Consider the following 22,127-nt stretch of genomic DNA (forward strand, 5'->3'; position numbering starts at 1 on the left):
TGTTTCTCGATCACCTGGTAACATGCTTCCTCTTATACTGCCCTGCAGAAGCAGGAGTACAACTGGGTGCTGACCACCCCTCGGGGAACAGTGTTATGTGGCTGCTATACCAGCCCAGTGAGGCTTTGCCTGTCCTGCTCACTGCTGGGTCCACAGGACAGACACCAGGGCTCAGCCCTCAAACAGTATTCTAAGAAGATCTATGAATGAAGGACACAGTCTTTCCTCTCCTTCCGTCTTAAAGGGAAAATAAATTAAAAACAACCCAGCAGGTGGCAGCGCTGGGCTTCAAGTAGGAGATCCCAGGCATCCAGGACCGGTATATAGCTTTTCCTGAGAATCTGCAGTGTGGTGAGGAAGGAGGGCACATTCCCCAGAAGCTTATTCCCTCTGGGCAATGCAAATGGTTTGGTTCTTATAAGGCGTACTGGGTCCCAGACAGTGACCTGTTAACAACCACCACGCTGTTTTTCAATACTGAGTCCCATCTTGAAATGAGAGAAACCTTCTGAAGACTGTAGATTCTTTTTTTTTTTTTTTTTTAGACTGTAGATTCTTGAACCTCCTTTGAGAAAGTGTTTGTGTTGTTAAAGGCAGTAATGACATCTGTTTCAAATTTTATTTCTGGAACAATAATTGCACGGATTCTTTAAAGTTTTTATTTGATAAAATGGAATGGTTTGGGAGCTTGCCAGCAGCTACTGTATGAGCATGCGCAGTGATTAGTGATAATCAAGGGCTCCACTGCACACTACCTGCCAAGGTGGCTTTGGCCATTACTCAATTAACCTGTGAGTTAACTACTTGTACTCCTCATTCTATACTGTCCTCTACTCAGGTCAGTATAAAATGTAAGGATAACAGATGACAAAAGACAAATTAGCAAGAAGCATTAAGATAGTAATTCCACCTCAAGATACTCCTTCCCTAGATCCTCACTCACATGTGTTTATAATTGAGTGCATCAGAAGGCCGCTGTTGCTTGTGCCTGCTGGGAAGGGGGGTTGCTGGGGATAACCACTGTACCTGCCACACAGTTTTGCTGTGAACCTACAACTACTGTAAAAAAATGAAGTCTATTAAAAAAAAAAAGTCATTGTTAAAAGAGGAAAACTCTGAAAATAATTAGATCCAGTTTGACTTTTTCATGCTGGGACTAAAAAACTCACTTATACAGGACATGTATCTCTGTGGTGTTGTGAATATGGCCTGAAGCCACCTCCCACACCTTCATAGAGGGGGAAAAAAACCCCACAAAAACAAAAATTAAGTTTAAATCTACATTTAAAAAACACTATATTAAAAAAAAAACAAAACAAAAACAAAAACAAAAAAAACAAAAAAACCCACAAAAAACAAAAACACAATACTGGTCCTAAAATGAAACAAGATATTCAGTTAATTTTGGACACTGAAAAATCTTTACATTGTGTTTAAATGGTAAACTCTCTTATGGTCTTCATTGAAAAATAACGTAATCTATAGTAGCAGTGATCTAAGACCCAACCCCTTCAAGTTTTTATTTAAATTCTAGTTAGTTAACATATAATCTTAGTTTTATAGGGGAGGAATTTAGTGATTCATCACTTATATATAACACCCAGTAATCTGAGTTTTTAACCTAATCATGCTGTCATAGGAGTGATTTGTAAGATTTTCAGGGGAGGGGTTCCTCTGATAATATATTAACTAGAAAAAAAAAATATATTAACTAGAAAGGCCTTGACAATTTGATTAAAAATACTTATTTCAGAGATGGGAAGTAATTTGCATGAAATCCTCAAAGCTCCAACTTATGTTCTCAATGATTCCTAGGGTGGTAAAGCTCCCTGTCTTCCCTATTCCTTGCTTACCAGCTCCCTTTCACATTTAAATTTACCACTGGGGAAAGCAAAACACCCTCGAACCCTTGTGATAACCTTTAAAAGTTGAAGTAAGAGGCCTAGGATGGTGTTGGTGGATTTATGCCAGACATCTGTTGAAGGTACAACAGAGCCAGCTGCAAGGGTGAGCAGTCATGCCACCAGAGTGAGATCCCACAGAGGGCAAACGAGCAAAGAGCTGCTGCTGCGTGCAAGGCAAAGGGCACAGCAGAGTGGGGATTAGGGAAAACATGCTGCAACTCACCAACTGAAGGCTGTTTCCACAGAGGAATCTAAACTCAGTACTGGTAGAACTAATTTTTGAGGAGTCAGGAATTACTATTTTAATGTAAACTATTCTGCTTTATAAAATACAGTTTAGACTAACCCTCTACCAGTTGGCAATCTTTGTGTGTGTAGCCAGACACCTGGCCTGTGGCTTCACGTTTCAGATGAGGAGGGAGAGGACTCCAGGGACCAGAGTGGGAAGCACTTACTTGACAGAGAGGGAGAAGTCCCCGGGGGCACTCTCACTCTCTCGGATGAGAAAGGCCCCGTCATGCCGCTGTTTGCTAAGCATTTCTTCTGCCTTGGCTCTGGGGATTTTGCCAAAAAACCACCTAAGGAAGGAAGACAAGCCAGTCAACATCTGCTTCCCCACAAAGAGACGGGATATCCAGCCTCCTAAATGTGAGTAACAGAACACTCCTTGCCAAAGGAAGGGGCCTCCTGCTTCACCCTCCAGTGTCAACATGCCCCACAAAGCCATTCAGTCAGCTTCTCCCTCGAGACACAGACCATCTCCCTTCAAATGACATTACCCTACCCTACTCTCCCCAGAAAGTGACTCACAAGGCATGATCATGGGCCACTCTTCCTAAAGAGGAAGACAAAGATGGGCCTCCTAGGTCAAAGCCCACCGCGCACCCTACTGACTCATCAGCAGGGCACTGGGGAAAGCCCAGGTCTATCAATATGAAGTACCGGAAGAATCACAGAAGGAGGGACAGGCCTCTTCTCGCAGCCATTTGACGAGGTCAAACCTTTGGCTACAGTGGGATTAAGGGAAATGGAGGTAGGAAACTGGAAGGCCCAGAAACTGGAGACAGGGCTACTTCTTGTAACAGCCCAAGGCAAAGAGGTTCGGCTAAGAGAGCAGCCTCTACCTACTATCACAGAGGCTGGGACTCCTCTCGATGCCTTTCTGAAACAGATGTGAGCTGCTAGGAAGATCCTATCGGAAGCTGCCATTAATTGGATTAATCTTTAAACATCCCTAAATCTACCTTCTTGTGTCTTTCTCACGTTGAGTACTACAATGCCAGGCTGCTGAGTAGCTGCCAGGATCTAGCTTCTAGCTTCTACAAATAACTCACTGGTAAGCCCTCCAGTGCCTGGAAGTCAGGCCACACGAGAGAAATTACATATTAATACAACAGAGTCATCTCCAACTATGAAAGGACAGCTGACTCTTCTAAAACCATTTAACTATTTTCTATTTTAAACTCTAGTGCTTTCAAGCTTGTGATGGACTTGCAGGCAGTAGGGATCAGTCTGGGGTGGGGTAAAGTCAGCCACCCTCTCTTCCTCTTAAGCCCCAAGATTTTCCCACCAAGCAGGTATTTTCCTTTCTTTTCCCCTAGTTTAAAGTAATGAATATGAATTTTAAAAAATAGCCTAGATGTTTGTGAAGTAAAAATGAAAAGCAAGACTTCCCTTAAACTCCCCAGAGGCAGCAAGTGTTGGCAGTTCTGCGCTCTGATTTTAGGCCTCTGCTTCTGATGTACACATACAGAGATGCGGCTGTAGGGTCTTCTAGCCTCCAGCTTAAGACGAACTTAATTTTATTTTCAATGAATAAAGATAAACTGAAGTGAAATAAAGTATTCTAAATTGGAATTTTTACAAAGTAAACACACCCCTTACACCTAGGGTGAAAAATAGAAAACTAGCTGGAGACCATTTTATTAAAGACTTCTTTTGTACCTGCTTCCATTTTTATTAAATTCTGTCCTGGGACGCCTGGGTGGCTCAGCAGTATGGCACCTGCCTTTGGCCCAGGGTGTGATCCTGGAGACCTGGGATTGAGTCCCACATCGGGTTCCCTGCCTGGAGCCTGCTTCTCTCTGCCTGTGTCTCTGCCTCTCTCTCTGTATCTATCTCTCACGAATAAATAAAGTTTTTTTTTAAAATTATGTTCCTCTTTCTCTTGAGGATATTCCACAACATAAGGGTATCACGCCATCTGAAGAATAGTGAGTGCTCTCACTTAAGACATTTTTTTTTTAATTTTTTAATTTTTAAAAAAAGATTTTATTTATTTATTCATGAGAGACACAGAGAGAGGCAGAGACACAGGCAGAGAGAGAAACAGGCTCCATGCAGGGAGCCCGATGTGGGACTCGATCCCGGGACTCCAGGACCACACCCTGGGCCAAAGGAAGGCACCAAACCGCTTGAGCCATCCAGGGATCCCAAGACATTTTAAATAGTGATACTCAGGTGTAACTACATGGTTAAGGTCAAAATTTTTAAAATCTTTAAAAGATGGGTTTGTACTACAACACAAATAGCAAAGGAAAAAGCTAGTGGAGGAGGTGGCTCGTTTTCCATTTTAAATCTTCACTACATTCCACAGGCTCCCATCCATATGCACTCAGTGTGAAAAGCACATATCTGGACCTATCCCCAGTACGCCCAACAATCTGTGTTGCAACACTAGCCAACAATCGTTTCCTAGTTTGTGTTTAACTGGTTACCTCGAAAGCTGTATTAGGTTGTACTCCACTGGAGACTTCCCTCTTCCTAACAAAAACTAAAGATAGGGGGAGAGGAAGGATTGAGGAGAGAGGGAAGGGGGGCTTAGTGCTCTGTACTCTCTCACCACTATGGGAGGGACACGGATGCTGTACTTATGGATGTCCAGTCACAGAGCAGTCCCGGAACATGATGTGTGCTGCAAGGCCAACCACTGCACAGGCCCATGGCCATGGTCTTTTCAGCAATATGGTTTCCTGTTTCAGAGCTTGCAGCAGAGGAACACTCCCTGCCTTTCAGCTAGACTCTGCAAAATCCACCACCATGGAGGCTGTCCTCCTGGATGTTTCCCGATCAATTACTATTCCAGAGTTCTTTAGAGTAGATCTTTTAAAAGCACTAGGCAGGAGAAGGAGTTTCCTTAAGGGCTAACTCAGCAATTGGGCAACTGGGGCAGAAACTCTGCTTTCCGGGGACAGAGGCCTTTCCTGTGTTTTCTCAAGGTGGATTCGAAAGGCTTATGTCACTTCAAACAATCTGAAGAAAAACAAAGGTTTAGAGCCACTGGTATTTTACTGAATATAGAAATTATAGTATTATGTTCTAAATTCTCTTCCAGCCTAGAAATATGAAAATGAAAAGGAAACTGAAGCTGATTTTCCTTTTTTTAAAGATTTTATTTACTTATTCATGAGAGAGACAGACACAGGCAGAGGGAGAAGCAGGCTCCATGTAGGGAGCCCAAAGTGGGACTCGATCCCGGGACCCCAGGATCACGCCCTGGGCTGAAAGCAAGGACCAAACTGCTGAGCCATCCAGGCGTTCCCTGAAGCTGATTTTCCTGTCACTGGATCAAGTACAGAAGCCAGGCAACTATGGCCCTCAGCCCAAATATGCCCAGTTTTTGTATGGCTCACAATCCAAGACTTGTACAAATTTTTAAGGGTTATTTTAAGGGGGATCCCTGGGTGGCTCAGCGGTTTCGCGCCTGCCTTTGGCCCAGGGCACGATCCTGGAGTCCTGGGATCGAGTCCCACGTCGGGCTCCTGGCATGGAGCCTGCTTCTCCCTCTGCCTGTCTCTCTCTCTATCATAAAATAAAAATAAATCTTTTAAAAAATAAAGGGTTATTTTAAAAACTTCAAAAGAATATGTGAAATGACAGAGATTGCATATGGTCCTCAAAGTTTAAAATATTTATTATCTGGTCCTTTACACAGTTTAGCCAACCCTTGATGTACTCTGAGGACAGATTGATGGAATAGATGTATATAGAATATCTGGCATCACTCCCAGTCTAAGTATCCACTATCCAACTGCTTCTCCCATGAAGTACATTCAATGATGCTGTTTGTGAAAAGCCCACACAGCCCCCAAAGCAAACATGGACACTAAATGACCACATGAATGCAAAGCTGTTCTTAGTATACTTCCCAGGATATCTGTACTAGTCTTGGTTCATCTTTTGGAGTTTCTTGGTTATCACCATGTGTGCCTACATTTTAGTAACCTGGGCATGGTTGTGTGTAAACTCCAAAACTAACGTTACAGGGACTTCAAATGAGGGGCATTATCAATCCACTGATAGGGGTCTAGGAACCTCTGCCACATACACCTTTTAAGATTTTTTTATGCCTACTTTATTTTTTTTTTTTTTAAAGATTTTATTTATTTATTCATGACAGACAGAGAGAGGCAGAGACACAGGCAGAGGGAGAAGCAGGCTCCATGCAGGAAGCCCAAAGTGGGACTCGATCCCGGGACTGGGATCAACCGCTGAGCCACCCAGGTATCCCTTACGCCTACTTTAAAAAAGAAAAAAAAAATAATAAAAAAAAAAAAAAAAAGAAAGAAAAAGGCTAGCATTTCGCTGACATTTAATTGCCAGTGAGTCCTATATTACTCTGTGGTTTTCTATATTGTCTTTTATAATGAGAAACAGATTCATAAATTACTGTCATTGAAATAAAAATACCAGCAGCTTTCCTAATTTTTAAGATAAAAAAAGGAATGAACTAGATGATTGAAGGCCCCTTTGAGCTCTGTGTAGGATAAGATGTGGTTAAGATCTCTGTTCTGGTGGCTTGGAGGGGTGATGGGGGATGACAGACACACATGAGAGCAATGACAATGAAGACAGGGACAAATGGGCTGTCACTCAAGGTGGGTCAAGTCATCTAAAGGTCTTATTTATCATTTGTGTTAAATTAAGTAGACAGAATCTGCTGCTCCTCTGTGTCTCAACGGCATTCTAGCCTGAGCACTGAGCCTCAGTTCCCCCTGATGTGCAAGGGATGGAAGGACTGCTTCTGAAGGAGAAGCAGGGCCTGCTAAGGGTGGGAGGACAGAGGTCTGTAAGGGCTCCCAAGGTCCAGCCATGTCACCGATCAATAAAAACTGGGTGGAGGAGGGCATGTTCTGAGGGAGGGGGAAAAAAAGTTCATTACTCTCAACAGCCTGGGGTAGATGATTTTGTTTCCTCTGAAGTGGGAACACTAAGCAGCAGTCAAGGATAGGGATTATAATAAGCATTTACTGGGAACCTATTATACTGCCAAGCACCGTGCTCTAGGGATACAAAGATCATTAAGATATAGTCCCACAGGGCAATCAAACATATTAACAAAACCATGTGATAAGTACACTTTCTAAAACTCAAAAAATGGAGAATTATGAAACAGATCTGGCCTCAAGGGTTTTAGGAAAAACAATCAAGGAATGGTATTTCTGTTGTTTTATTATCTGAGGATCAATGACAGCTATTATCGATCCAAAACATATATCATTATTATTATTATGTAATCGTAGGTAAACTACTTTTTTTTAAAGATTTTTATTTATTTATGATAGACATAGAGAGAGAGAGAGACAGAGACAGAGAGAGGCAGAGACACAGGAGGAGGGAGAAGCAGGCTCCATGCTGGGAGCCTGACGTGGGACTTGATCCCGGGACTCCAGGATTGCGCCCTGGGCCAAAGGCGGGCACTAAACCACTGAGCCACCCAGGGATCCCCTCGTAGGTAAACTATTGTTTTAAACGAAACAATTGCTTCATTAAAGACCATCAGCAAGCATTATCAATCTAAAACATACGACTGGGCACCTGGATAGCTGAGTCAGTTAAGCATCCAACTCTTGATTTCAGCTCAAGTCATGATCTCAGGGTCCTGAGATCGAGCCCTGCAATGGCCTCTGCGCTGGGCGTGGAGTATTATCATCATATACTACTACTGACATGCAAAATCCACATGCTTTATTAATTCTCTAGGGAGACAGAGTAAAAGGTGTGACAACTATCCGAAGGATCTCAATTTAAAAAACATTATAAAATAAAATAAAAATATTATTTGGAATAAGCAGATGGGTCTGACTCTTGGAAGACCAGTAGAGTTCAACTTACGGATGTGGTTTCATTTCTATGTAATTCTTGGGAATGAAGCCATCTTTCCCGTTGAGCTCTGCCTTGTACCAGTTCTGATCACATTCTTCATTCAAAACCTGAAAAGAAATAAGGGGAGGGGAGAATCAAATAATTTCCTTTTCACACTCTTAAAAACGTAGCCACTAAGACAATTATGTTGCCATTTAGGTTTGTTCGTAAAAAGCGTTATTTGAAGTATGGTCAGTTACATGGATTCAAGACTTCAAATAACTTCAAACAGCAATAAATCAACTCTTACAGTTAAAATTAAAAAGTAAAATAAACGGTCTCTGAAAATGAGAGTCTGACCCCCTGAGTACCTAGCAGTAACCCCTCAGTAGGAAAGTAGACAGGAGAATGACAGGAAAATAATAGTTTGTGGAAAACAGCAAGCACTGATGCTGGAGAATGAAGGGAGCCCCACAAGGATGAAATAAGCCTGCTCTCTGGGAGAGAGGCAGAACAGAGAGACTTTAAAGACTTCTCTAGAGCTCCTCTGGCCCACCTTCAGAATCACAGGAATCCAATCCTGGGTCAGCCACCAAACAGGTGTGTCAGGCTGCTGTTTACATGCATCATCCACGTGTCCTCATGCACAAAACATATTTTAATGAAAAAGCACGGCAAGTCCTTCTCCACTCACCCTTAAGGCCACAACGTGTTTGAGTCAGGGAATGCTGGAAGGACAACAACCAGCCCAATTCAGGGGGAAGATGCAGAGACCATAAAACTTAAACACTGTATTCTCCAGAATGAAAAGATTCTCTACAAATGTGACATGACCATCCAAGGTTATGAGCTGGTGAATTGCACACAGATTTGTAGATCCCCAACTGCTCCTTGTGAGTTACATGGCTAGGCTAGACTCATGATACTGCAGAAGGGTAAAAGGAACAGAACAGGGATAGTATAAAAGCCACCTCTGAATTCTAGATTCTAGGACAGTATTCTGTTATCTACCAAAAAGAAGGGCGTTAAGAAGAATGTGGCCTAGTAATCACCTCCTAAAGCATTATCCTAAAACAACAAACCTGTAGGCTTATTAAGAAGAGTTTTTCAAAATGTCTTTAAAATTCCCCAAAATGGTGCGTTATATATCTTACTCTAAAGATTTCTTGGAAGACAGAGTAGAGTCAGGCTGACAAGTAACTTAGGCCCATCTGGGCATCAAAACAGAGTAATGTAACCACCTGGAAAAGACCAGTTTTAATTTGTGACCAATAACTTTGCAGAATAGGCTGTGTTATTACATACTAGTTCATACAGCTGCACATACCTATCACCTTTACTAAGACAGAAGCAAGCCCCCTAAAAATATTCCCCCTAACAAAATAATTTATGGGACAACTTGCAGATTTGGCACCAATTTAGAACTATGGTTTTCTGCAAAACAAAAGTATTACTTGGTGTTTAGTATGCTTTTCTCCTCAGGAAGACAGGGAAATATGGAATAAATGCATTTATTTTTAATGCATGTGAATAATTAAAATGTTGGTTCTCTGAAACATTCTAGTATCTAGAATATCATTTTGCCAGAAAGTCAGAATTGTTGGTGCATGCCTCTTAACTTCTTTACTCTAGAACATAAGAAGATGACTGGTTCTGCTGTAGGCAAAGCACAAGAGAAAGAGTGATCCTGCCAGTTGGGGCCACGCTGGGAGTCAGGGACCACGTCTTTCTACCCAGCAGCTCCACTCATACAACAGCATGACATGCAAGCCCTGTGGCTCAGATGACTTAACAGATATTTCCAAATTAAGTTTTATCCAGGGCAGCCCCCGTGGCGCAGCGGTTTAGCGCTGCCTGCAGCCTGAGGTGTGATCCTGGAGACCCAGGATCGAGTCCCACGTCGGGTTCCCTGCATGGAGCCTGCTTCTCCCTCTGCCTGTGTCTCTGCCTCTCTCTCTCTCTCTCTCTCTCTCTCTCTGTGTCTCTATGAATAAATAAATAAAATCTTAAAAAAAAAAAGTTTTATCCAAATGTCTAAATGCTTAAACAGCAAAGGACACAAAATCTAAGTGAGTCCAAGGTGAAGCAGAGAAGGGGACCAGAACCACGTATGGACGAGTGCACCTACAGGGACAGTGTTCACTTTCCTATGGACTGACATGAATACCCACGCCCTTCACACAAAATTTAAAAAGCCTCATCAGAGTTCTGAGAATGAGGAAGTACTCTTCTCACCACTCCCCACAATGGAAGGTACACTCACTCATCCATCCCCCCAAAACGAATAGATGGTGGCGTTTTACAGCCAAATCTTCAATCTTGAAAACCTAAAGCGATGTTTTTAGGTTTTACCCCATGGCTGCAAGTTCTATTCCAACCCTCATATTTCCTCAAATTAGGACTTCATAGCTATACAAGACACTCCCGTTTAACGGAAGCAAACTGATCAAGAGATGAGATTATGAAAGGAGGAAATGACAAGTTTCAGTGACTTTTTCTTCTTGCAAAAAGAAATAAAACTTTCTTTACCGTGTGATTTGACTTTTCTATATCATACAATTTTCTTTTTTAAGATTTTATTTATTTATTCACGAGAGCCGGGGGAGCGGTGGGGAGGCAGAGACCCAGGCAGAGGGAGAAACAGGCTCCATGCAAGGAGCTGGATGCGGGACTCCATCCTGGATCCTGGGATCACACCCTGAGCCAGAGGCAGATGTTCAACCGCTGAGCCAACCAGACATCCCCAATCTGAGACCATTCTTAAAGCAATGCAAATTTCCATTTATACCAATATAAAGTCAAAGCTTTCTAACTGGTTTAACAACACACAAAAAAGGTCAAAGATTTAGTCCCTGAGGATCCCTAGGATTGAGGGGGCCAAACACATGAGTTCAAATTCCAATTTTACCAGTGAACTAAGTGACCCTGAGGAATTGACCATTGTCTAAATTTTGGTTTTTCCACCTAAAAAGTGGTGGTAAGAGCTACACCTCCCAGGGCTACTCAGATGATTATATGAGAAAATGTGATGTGTAGCGTAGCAATCAGTACAGATTCATTTTCATGGGCACCAACAGCATACGTATGAAGATGACCGAGATTCTTGTTTTATTCTGAAAACATACAAGTAACAGACTCTAGGCTTATTTCAAAAAAGATTTTAAATGCAGATTTCCAGGATTACAATAGCTAATTCCTTTCTTTGTCTCTTCTACACAGATCCTGGGAGATACGATCTGTACTTAATTTTCTGCACAAACTATGGAAAAGGTATCTTTTAGGAAAATGGTAGGTAAATATTTTGTTTATAAATTGCTAGTTTATTAGATTGTTATTTGAATTATGGGACTATTCTCTTGCTGAATATATTCAGTTATTCAGAATAAATAAACAAAATAAATGATGTTTTTGAAGAGCAGGGGTGTGGGGGAGAGGAGGAGAAAGAATCCCAAGCAGGTTCTAAACCCAGTGCAGAGCCTGACGCAGGGCTTGAGTTCACAACCCCAAGATTATGACCTGAATCGAAATCAAGACTTGGTTGCTTAACCCACTGAACGCACTCAGGTGCCCCAGAAACCATGATTTTTATTTTTCAAATTATTTTATTTATTGGGGCACCTGGGTGGCTCAGTGGTTGAGCATCTGCCTTTGGCTCAGGTCATGATCCTGGGGTCTTAGGATCGAGTCCCACATCAGGCTCCCCATGGGGAACCTACTTCACCCTCTATGTCTCTGCTTTTCTGTGTCTCTCATGAATAAATGAATAAAATCTTAAAAAAATAATAAAGATTTTATTTATTTATTTGAGGGAGTGAGAACACAAGTGAGGCAGGAAGGGAGAGGGGGCAGCGGACTCCCCGCTGAGCAGGAAGCCCACTGTGGGGCTTGATCCCAGGACCCTGAGAAATCATTAAAAATAAATAAATAAATAAGTGTGTGTGTATGGGGTGGCTGGGTGGCTCAGTTTGGGTAAACATCTGACTTTAGCTCAGGTCATGATCTTGGGGTCCTGGGATCCAGTCTTGCATCAGACTCCACGTTCAGAGGGGAGTGTGCTTCTCCCTCTCCTTTTGCCCCTCCCCTCACTCGTGCTCTAAAGAAAAAAAATAATAAAATAAGAAATGTCAACTGGGATGTTGGCAAAAAAAAAAATAATAATAATAATATTAAGTATGTAGTACAGTTTATGGAGTAGGCCAATCCAAAATTTTATCAATTTGTAAAGCAACTTGTGTAAGGGCATTCACACACGAAAGATTGGCACAATGACACATTTAGGCTCTTACACATACCCCCCCCCTTACATGCCACTTTTATGTGATCCCTACATTAGAGAAATTCAACATAAGCCAGTGAGTTTCTCCTGCTCTTCAAGGTCAATCAATCCCACAGGAAAAATACTGAAATTCTGCCATGACATGAAGACAGATTAAGAATCTGGTGATCCTAGCATATTAATTCCAAGTTCTTAGAAAAGAGAGAACACACACACTGTTTAAAGACTTGAACCCCTAAAAAAAAGTGACCAGGGCCCTGTCTAGGATAACTGCACTGACAGCCACTTAAAATCTGTTATCTTCAGCTGACTGTTATATATTTTATCGGAAACTATTAGTCTTCGACTTTAAGACTCCCTTAGCGTGGATTACTGATTCGGGCTCAGACTGCACTGATTCACCACTAACACTTTAGATAAGTGCTTTACAATCACCACCTCCGTCTGTTACAGGTTTTGCTCAACGTGAAAAACATCTTGGTTGTGCTGCTTTCTCTACAGCATGCCAAATCATGAAAAACACCCACACTGTAGATAAGCTATTCTCATTTTAACGATGAGATGCCCAATTTAAAGGCAGTTTAATAAATAATAAAGGTTCCTGGTCCCACAGAAACCTTCAAGTGTTTACCCAAGCGCACAGAGAGCAACAATTCTCAAAGTTCACGCTTCCTGGCCAAGTCTCCAGGCTGAAGGACTATACAGCTCAGTCGAGATTTGCCAAGCACCTCTGGCCCAGTCAAGACTCTTGACAGGCAGCTGGCCCTTAGACACCAGAACATTAAGAAGTGAAATACATTTATGAGGTTTTAACCCTCTCCCAATTTTAGCAGATTTATGAATTTGTGTGTGAACATCGAAATTACACTGTTTCATTAAATGTTTTAAAGAGGGACACTTGGCTGGCTCAGTCAGTAGAGCATGTGACTCCAGATCTCAGGGTGGTGAGTTCAAGCCCCCACGCAGGGAGGACAGTTTACTTAAAATAATAACATTAAATGATTTAAAGACAGTCTATTCATTAAAAAAAAAAAGTATTCATGTAACAATATCAAAACAAGAGGGTTTTTTACCTTATAGTGATGATCTCTCAGCAAAAGTACATCTGTGCCATGAAAATGCTTTTTTAGTTCCCTTTAAAATGGGTCTTTCCAGAAGATTCATTTCTTTGGGGATCCAGGAGTCTGAAATCCTTGACTTTTTAATGTTTTTTTTTTTAAAAGTTTTTATTTATTTATTCATCTCTCTCTCTCTCTCTTTCTCTCTCACACAAACACACACACACACACAGGCAAAGGGAGAAGCAGGCTTCATGCAGGGAGCCCGATGTGGGACTCGATCCTGGGACTGCTGAGCCACCCAGGTGTCCTTTTTTTTTTTTTTTAAGGGGGGGGGCAGCCCCGGTGGCACAGCGGTTTAGCGCTGGCTGCAGCCCAGGGCGTGATCCTGGAGACCCTGGATCGAGTCCCACGTAGGGCTCTCTGCATGGAGCCTGCTTCTCCCTCTGCCTGTGTCTCTGCCACTCTCTCTCTGTATCTCTATGAATAAATAAATAAAATCTTTAAAAAAATGATTTTATTTATTCATGAGACCTAGAGAGAGGGGCAGAGACATAGGTAGAGGGAGAGGCAGGCTCCCTGTGGGGAGCCTGATATGGGACTCAATCCCAGGACCCCGGGATCATGCCCTGAGCTGAAGGCAGATGTTCAACTGCTGAGCCACCAGGCGTCCCATGTTATTTTGAGAGGATATCATCTATCAAAGTAAAGAAATCCAATGGGCATTGTTAGTTAAGTCTATCTTCTGACCACTAGTGACGTTTAGTGAAACGGGTTAGGTTTTGGCCTTTAAATACTTTTAATTTATTTATTTTTAAAAGATTTTTATTTATTCATGAGGGACACAGAGAGGCAGAGACATAGAGGGAGAAGCAGACTCCTCTCAGGGAGTCTGATGAGGGACTTGATCCCCAGACCTGGGATCACACCCTGAGCTGAAGGCGGATGCTCAACCGCTGAGCTACCCAGGAGTCCCTAAACAATTCTATTTTTGAAAAAATATATCTATTTAAAATAGACTCCACACCCAATGTGGGGCTCTAACTCAAGACCCCAAGATCGAGTCGCATGTTCCACCCAGTCAGCTAGGCACCCTCTCGCCCCTAAAACTATTTAAAAGGAAAAGAAAGAAAAAGAACGAGAGGAGGAGGGAAAAAACCACAAGCTCTCAAAATCTTCAGTGGTAAAAATCACTTATCACTACTACCATCTGAATATGAACCAGTTGTATCTCAGAAAGGGTATTTTCTTCCTTGTTGCTCAAGCTACATTTCTGTACTCTCTTAGCAGCTGCTATCAACAGGAATTAGTGTGAAAGGGGTACAGCAGTGAATCAGTGGGCTGAGGGGCACCAAATGCCTGAGCATTAAGGCTGAACTGGTTTGACCTCAATCTGTTTAATGCCCCAAATCAGCTGAAACGTCACTGGTTTTCTCTTTAGAAAGTACTGAGTAGTTTCCTACAGACCCAAACTGTTCTTAGTCTGGCGTTCCAGTTTTTATAATTCAGCCAAAATCTACTTATCTGCCTTCTTACAACACCCACTTATCTACTTTCTTACCTGCTAGTTTCTAAATGGACCCGTTAGTTAAGAAGTCAACTCACCAACATATTATGGACTTTCAAGTTTTCCCTCTAGTTGGAATGTCCTCTTATCTATTTGATAAGCTCTCAAGATTCAGTTCAGAGTTTACAATCACCTTAGTCAAATCTTCTGTTTCACTTTTATAATATTTAATGGAGCATCATGGTCAGCATAACATAATCCCTTATGACATCTTGTCTACCACTACACTTTGTACTGTGTACTACTGGTGTGCTTTGGCCCTCTCCTAAATTAAACTGCAAACATCCTGAAGCGGGTTCCATGCCCAATTGTCATCTGTGATCCCCACACTTAGAATGGTATCTAGCATATTTTGAGGAATGGACTTAAACATGGGGGCTGTGTTCTAAGTGGTGTATACTATATCCCAGAACTAGCTGGATCTAAGATCAATGGTAGGAGCAGCATAGATTACACACCATCAGACTCCTTGATGAAAAACAATAGCCTCTTAAATAGAACCTAGAAAGAGGACTCTCATGAGAGTTTGTTTCTCCAAGGAGGAAGAGGCAAAGTAAAGCAAGTAATAGAATTAGGCAGTTAGTCTTGCTGCAACATGACTACCACTGCCCAAAGACTTCCATGTGGAGAAAGTACCTCAAAAGGGGGAATCCTTTTCACAAGACTACCTGCTTTTACTTTCCCCTAGATAAAAAGACATAAGGTGGGGGTGTGTAGGTAGGTGAGGGAAATTTCAGTATGAAATGGATAAAAGCAGATGACTTGGGTAGATCAGAGCAACGGGGGGTAGCTCCTACACTGTTCATACTAATGCCTCCCAGTAGGGGAGCACTTCCTGGAATGCAGAGATGCCCGTTTCAGTCGGCATGTTTGACTTCTGACTTGCAGAGTATTACTTCATAGCTAAAACTCTTCCAGCAAAAAAATTTTTTTTAAAAAAAAACTATCTATCTATCTATCTATCTATCTATCTATCTATCTATCTATCTATCTATGAGAGACACAGGCAGAGACAGAAGCAGGTTCCATGCAGGAAGCCTGACGTGGGACTCGATCCCAGGACCCCAGGATCATGCCCTGGGCTGAAGGCAGTACTAAACCGCTGAGCCACCCGGGCTGCCCTCCAGCAAAATTTTTAACAAAAGACAGCCTGGAAGCGGTGTCTGGGGTGGCTCAGTTGATAAATGTCTGACTTCAGCTCAGGTCATGTTCTTGGGGTCGTGTGATGGAGCCCCACATCAAGCTCTATGTTCAGGGGGAGTTTGTTTCTCCCTCTCCCTCTGCCCTTTCCCCAGTTCTCTGTCTTTCGCTCAGGTAAATAAATAAATCTTTAAAAAGTGGGAGGCGCAGCACCTGGGCGGCTCAGGGGTTAAGCGTCTGCCTTTGGCTCAGGTGGTGGTCCTGGGGTCCTGGGATCAGTCCTGCATCTGGGCCTCCGGCTCAGCGGGGAGTCTGCTTCTCCTGCCTTTCACCCTGCTCGCGCTCATGCCCGTGCTCTCTCTTGTTCTCTCTCAAAAAAAAAAAAAAAAAGCCCAGAAGATCTTGAACTTTTATTTTTTAAAAGATTTTATTTATTTATTCATGAGAGAGAAAGAGAGAGAGAGAGAGAGAGAGAGAGAGAGAGAGGGGCAGAGGGAGAAACAAGCTCCATGCAGGAAGCCTGACCAGGACTCGATCCCGGGTCTCCACGATCACACCCTGGACTGAAGGTGGCGCTAAACCGCTGAGCCGCTGGGGCTGCCCGAACTTTTATTTTTTTTAAATGGTAGTTTTATTTTTATTTTTATTTTATTTTTTTTTTAATATTTTATTTATTTATTCATGAGATATACAGAAAGAGGCAGAGACACAGGCAGAGGGAGAAGCAGGCTCCATGCAGGGAGCCCGACGTGGGGCTCGATCCCTGGACTCCAGGACCACACCCTGGGCCAAAGGCAGGCACTAAACTGCTGAGCCACCCAGGGATCCCCTAAATGGTAGTTTTATTAAAGTATGGGACAGGACCCGTGAGCAGAAGGGCAGTTGCCTTAATTGATTTTTTAAAAAGATTTTGAGAGCAAGCATGAGCAGGGGGTGGGAGGAGCAGAGGGGAAAGGAGAGAGACAAGAAGACTCTGCACTGAGCATGGAGACCAGGAGGAGGAGGCGGCTCAATCCCAAGATCATGACCTGAGCTGATACCAGAAGTCATTCATTCAACCAACTGAGCCACCTAGGTGTCCCTAGGCCTTGGACTTTTCTTTCTTTCTTTTTTTTTTTTTCTTTTTTGGCCTTGGACTTTTCTATGCTTCCACTGAATGGTAGTTAAGTTGATGTAGACAGAAAAATGATTAGACACACACTGTGTATACACAAAATGATTAACAGCTCAGGACTATGTGTGCATTTTTTTTAAATGTAAGAAGACTTTCTTTTTAATATTTATACGTGTAAGAAGATGAACAATTAAGAAGACTAATCAAATTATGTATTTCTCCTTCTCTGAGAAACAGTTAAGTACTTAAGAACCAAATGAGATACTTCCATCAACCAGTAAAGGTTCAGTTGTCATTGAGAAAAGCTGTTCATGACATTTTAACAAAACAGGAAGGTAGTTCACACTTATGTGCTATTACTCCACCCAGATAAATCTGGAGGCAGTGAAACCTAAATGCACAGGCAATACCCAAAATAAACTCATTCTACCAAGGGGGTACCAAGAGTTTCCATTCAAAATAACTGTCTTTTGTGTTTTATGACTCATAGAAGACATATTACATTGGTGTAGCTGACTGCTCAAACAGAAGCATAAAATGCAGTTAGAATGTTAGAATTTCAATGTCAGGGGGTTGGGGGGGGGTGGGGGAAAGGGGAGGGACAGAGATAGATACCAGGAGTTTCAAGAGAGAAAATTCTGTGCATTTGCAAATTCAGCAATCATATGATGGCCTGTATCAGGCAAGTACTATATCACAAGAGTACCAAGCCCTGAGCTAGGTGAGCTGAGGATGCAATGGATACACTTTCCAAGAAGCTTGGAGTTTAGTAAATTGCTAGGTGCAACACAGGGAGAAAAATGCTGGGGAGGAGGTGATAATGGGTGCTACGGTAAATGCCAACTTAACAGACGATATCTGGGTTCCAAACACTGAAGACAAAGACCTGAGTCCAATTTAGGGGACACAGGAAAACTTCTTGGATCAAGTGTGAACTAGGTTACATTCTTTGTCTGCAACTTTAGCTCTGCCCAGCTCAGGCAGAGCTGTGAATGGAAGCAACATGGCACACTTCTCAACTTGCTATCAACCAAATGGAGGATGGGTTTTTCTCTTGGTCACACTTAGCTGCCATTAACTAAATGACTGGTTAAACTTCCTTAAGTTGAAAAGTAAAACCTTTACTAACAATATCAGAACTTCCCAATGAAAGTGACCAAAATAACCTCTAATTTTAACAATATATATTTGTAAAAGATACTGTCTTTGCCATACTCTTTACTGACAACAGAAAGCTTTCCATCTTGAAAAAAAAAAAAAGAAAAAAAAGAAAAAAAAAAAAAAAAAGAAAGCTTTCCATCTTGGGTCAATTTCTACAACCCTCTCCTCTAAGAACCAAACAAAATAAACAAGGAGAGGCCAGAGCACAGGAGCTACTGTCTTCTAAGGATGGCAAACCTGCTCCCATTCACCCATTCCATCCTCAGAGACCTACTTCCTGCTGCTTCACCATAATATATACAACAGGAGACAGGAACTCCCAACACCCCCACCCTCACCTCAGTCCAAAAAATTAATGACAATAATTTATTAAATTTCACCTAAGGCCTTATTGATTCAAGATGTGAACCGGAGTCAACTGATTTACGGTGGTCTTGTGACACAAGAGCCACCTCAGAAAATATAACTGAAAGAAAAAAACAAAAACACACCACACCAAAAACCAATGTCAGTCACTGAGCTGATCACTGACAGTGCATAATGATCTAGGCCTCTGAAAAACTCAAGGCCAGAATGTCAAGAATGTTAACATTCTGAACTAAAAAAGCTAGTTGCAAATGGACTTCCACTTCCCATGAATCTAGCTCCAAATTAGAATAGTTTGCAATCACAAGATAGAATGGAGGTACTGGGTAGAGTGGTTAAGTTCCCACTCCCTAGTCCCATGGTGGAGGTGAGTGCAGGCAGTCAGGCAGGTAATGACAATACTAAGGTGAAAATGTGGATTACTGTTACGTACAGCAAGAGGGAACAGAAAACACGGGACCTAGTCTAGTCCCATGTTAGGCTAGGCAGTCAGAGACTGACATTTGAGGGGAGATCCAGAGGGTCTCCTGTAGATGCTGAAGGCATTAAGTTTATCATGTGCAGGTTAGGGAATGAAAAGTGGTGGCTAGGGATTACAATCAGAAGGCACTAAAGACTGATACTCAGGCTTATTTTTTTCACATGGTCTGCCAGCTGCATTTTGCAGGGACAGGGAAGACAGGTGGCAACACTATAGCTAAGGGCACTGATGACACGGTCTGCAAGAGGAGAGGCAGTGCAATGAAGGGAAGGAGTCACATTTTTTTTTAAAGATTTTATTTATTTAGTCATAGACACAGAGAGAGAGAGAGGCAGAGACACAGGCAGAGGGAGAAGCAGGCTCCACACAGGGAGCCTGATGTGGGACTCGATCCCAGGTCTCCAGGATCACACCCCAGGCTGCAGGCGGCGCCAAACCACTGCGCCACCGGGGCTGCCCAAGGAGACAATATTTTTTTTTTTTAAGATTTTATTTATTCATGAGACACACACACACACACACACACACACAGAGGCAGAGAGACAGGCAGAGGGAGAAGCAGGCTCCACGCAGGGAGCCTGACATGGGACTCGATCCCGGGTCTCCAGATCATGCCCTGGGCCGAAGGCAGGTGCTTAACAGCTGAGCCACTGAGGGATCCCCTTAAGACAATTTTTGGAGGTAGAATCAAAAGGGCGGGATCCCTGGGTGGCGCAGCGGTTTGAGGCCTGCCTTTGGCCCAGGGCGCGATCCTGGAGACCCGGGATCGAATCCCACGTCGGGCTCCCGGTGCATGGAGCCTGCTTCTCCCTCTGCCTGTGTCTCTGCCTCTCTCTCTATCTCTCTGTGACAATCATAAATAAATAAAAATTAAAAAAAAAAAAAAAAAGAATCAAAAGGGCTTGGTAATTAGATGTGGCTGGGTGGTGTCTCTCTCGGCCACTGATATTTTTCTGAAAAGCATTTTAGAAAACTACCTATTTAGAGCTACTGGGCAAATTTTTCTCTTTTAAGGCCACCACGAATACAAAGAATAATTTTAAAAGGTAGATGGTATCATCCACCTCTGCCTTTACAGATCTGGCTGACACCTTACTCTGTCCTGTGTGGACCCTATTAACAGGCTCCTTCACAGGATCTCTTGCTCTCGGTATCCTCCTCCAGTTTGTGGGTTTCTGTGGACAATTCTGGACCCTCAACTATTACTCTCAGCCCTTTGACACAGTCCTTTTCTCCCCCAGCTTCTGGTAACTCCCCCTACTTCCTCTGCCCCACTCTTCTTCAGCCCTCAAGATGGAAACCTGGTTCCTAGCACTGGGCACTGCACCATCCCCTGTGGTTTTTCAGAGAAGCTCTGCCTACACCCCGTAGAGTCTCATTACTGAAGCCTCTTCAAATTAGCTGACTTAAGTGTGTGTCATGTATTTCCTACCAGGACCCTGATTGAAATGATTCTCAAAATCAGCTGTAATCTATCCTTTGGAACTCATTAAGAAGACATTTCATGATTTAAAGTGACATCTGGGGACACCTGGGTGGCTCAGTAGTTGAGCATCTGCCTTTGGCTCAGGGTGTGATCCCAGAGGTCCTAGGATCAAGTCCCACATCAGGCTCCCCACAGGGAGCCTGCTTCTCCTTCTGCCTATGTGTCTGCCTTTCTCACTGTGTCTCTCATGAATAAATAAATAAAATCTTTTTTTTTTTAAAAGTGACATCTGTTATGGGGCAAGGAGAATGCAAGAAATATCCGAATTTTACCAACTATTTGGGAGAAGAAAATCATAAAAGGGCCTTGCTTTATGAGGCCCACTATTTTTAAGGAGACAAATGATTCTGCCTTATTATTCAAGTAGTTCCAGGAAGCTGAAAAAGGGAGTGAAGGTATGAAAATCTAGAGCCTGTCTGGTCATTACTAGACAGTCATAATAATTCATAGTTGCTATCCTCTTTGCATTGCACTTTAGTGTTTACATATCCATTACACGGAAAATGTGATGTTAGGAAGCTACACTGTGAATTAAAAAAAAAAAAAAAAAAAAAGACATGGTCCTGCCCTCAGAAGCATTTATGAGCTAAGGGAGCTGTCTACATAAATCATGAGGGAATAAGTAAAACGTGGGACAAGCGAAATTGCTGATTGTTGAGCTGAATATGGAACCCACAGCTACTGGTTTCCAAATCAGCTGCATGGCTGATGTAGAAAATTCAGTTCCTGTCTGGGAACTATAAAAAGGGCAACTTCAAAGAGTCCAGGAATAGAGCAAGAACCTAAAGGTAGAGCAACTCAGTATGTTACAGGATATGGTAAGCAAACAAATCTTCTTTTATTTTTTTTTTTAAAGGTTTTATTTATTTGAGAAAGAGCGTGAGCATGAGAGAGAACATGAGCCGGGGGTGGGGGGTATAGAGGGAGAAGCAGACTCCCAGACTCTCCACTGAGCAGGGAACCTGACTCAGGGCTCCATTCCAGGACCCCCTTCCCCTTTATATTTTAACTAGGGTTCAATAAGAGAAGGAGCCATTGCTGTTTCATCACACTTTGCCTACGACCCTCTGCCAGGCTTCAAGATGTCCTGCTTGGGACAAAGCTGTCATGTGTTTAAATGACAAATGGTAATTATAGATACTGGACAGCTGGATATGGCTCCATCAAGCAGAGTTACCTCTTACAGGGAATCACTCTGGCAATGCTACTCCACTGCAGGGGAACTACTGCCTAACCAAGTAAGAGGAGCTACTCTCTCTGTGGCCTCTTCCACTTGGCTGAAGTGACGCCAGGAGGCGGAACAGTCCTAAAGCCAGCAATTTTCAAGGACAGGATTTCATGTAGGCATGCCTGGAATAACCAGATCAAGTGGCCTCTTCCAAGTCTTCTGTTTCTATCACTCAGATATTTGACAGACTGCCCGTTGTCTCCTTTCCTTTTGGATGATCATATTGGCAAAGATGAAAACAAGTTAATACTCTGTGATGGTG

At 42.7% G+C, this 22,127-nt stretch overlaps 1 protein-coding gene across 1 annotated transcript in view; it reads right to left on the reverse strand.

Moving 5' to 3' along the window:
* The window catches only part of GRB2 (growth factor receptor bound protein 2), a 73,964-nt gene that overhangs the window by 3,922 nt on the left and 47,915 nt on the right, over positions 1 to 22,127 (reverse strand). The window contains exons 3-4 of the mRNA XM_041726758.1: positions 8,019 to 8,116; positions 2,360 to 2,482 (exon numbers count right to left, since the gene is read on the reverse strand). Of these exons, the coding sequence (XP_041582692.1) occupies positions 2,360 to 2,482; positions 8,019 to 8,116 (221 nt within the window). The remainder of the gene's footprint in view (positions 1 to 2,359; positions 2,483 to 8,018; positions 8,117 to 22,127) is intronic.

This window comes from Vulpes lagopus, chromosome 12 (assembly GCF_018345385.1).
Source record: "Vulpes lagopus strain Blue_001 chromosome 12, ASM1834538v1, whole genome shotgun sequence".
Taxonomy (NCBI): domain Eukaryota; kingdom Metazoa; phylum Chordata; class Mammalia; order Carnivora; family Canidae; genus Vulpes; species Vulpes lagopus.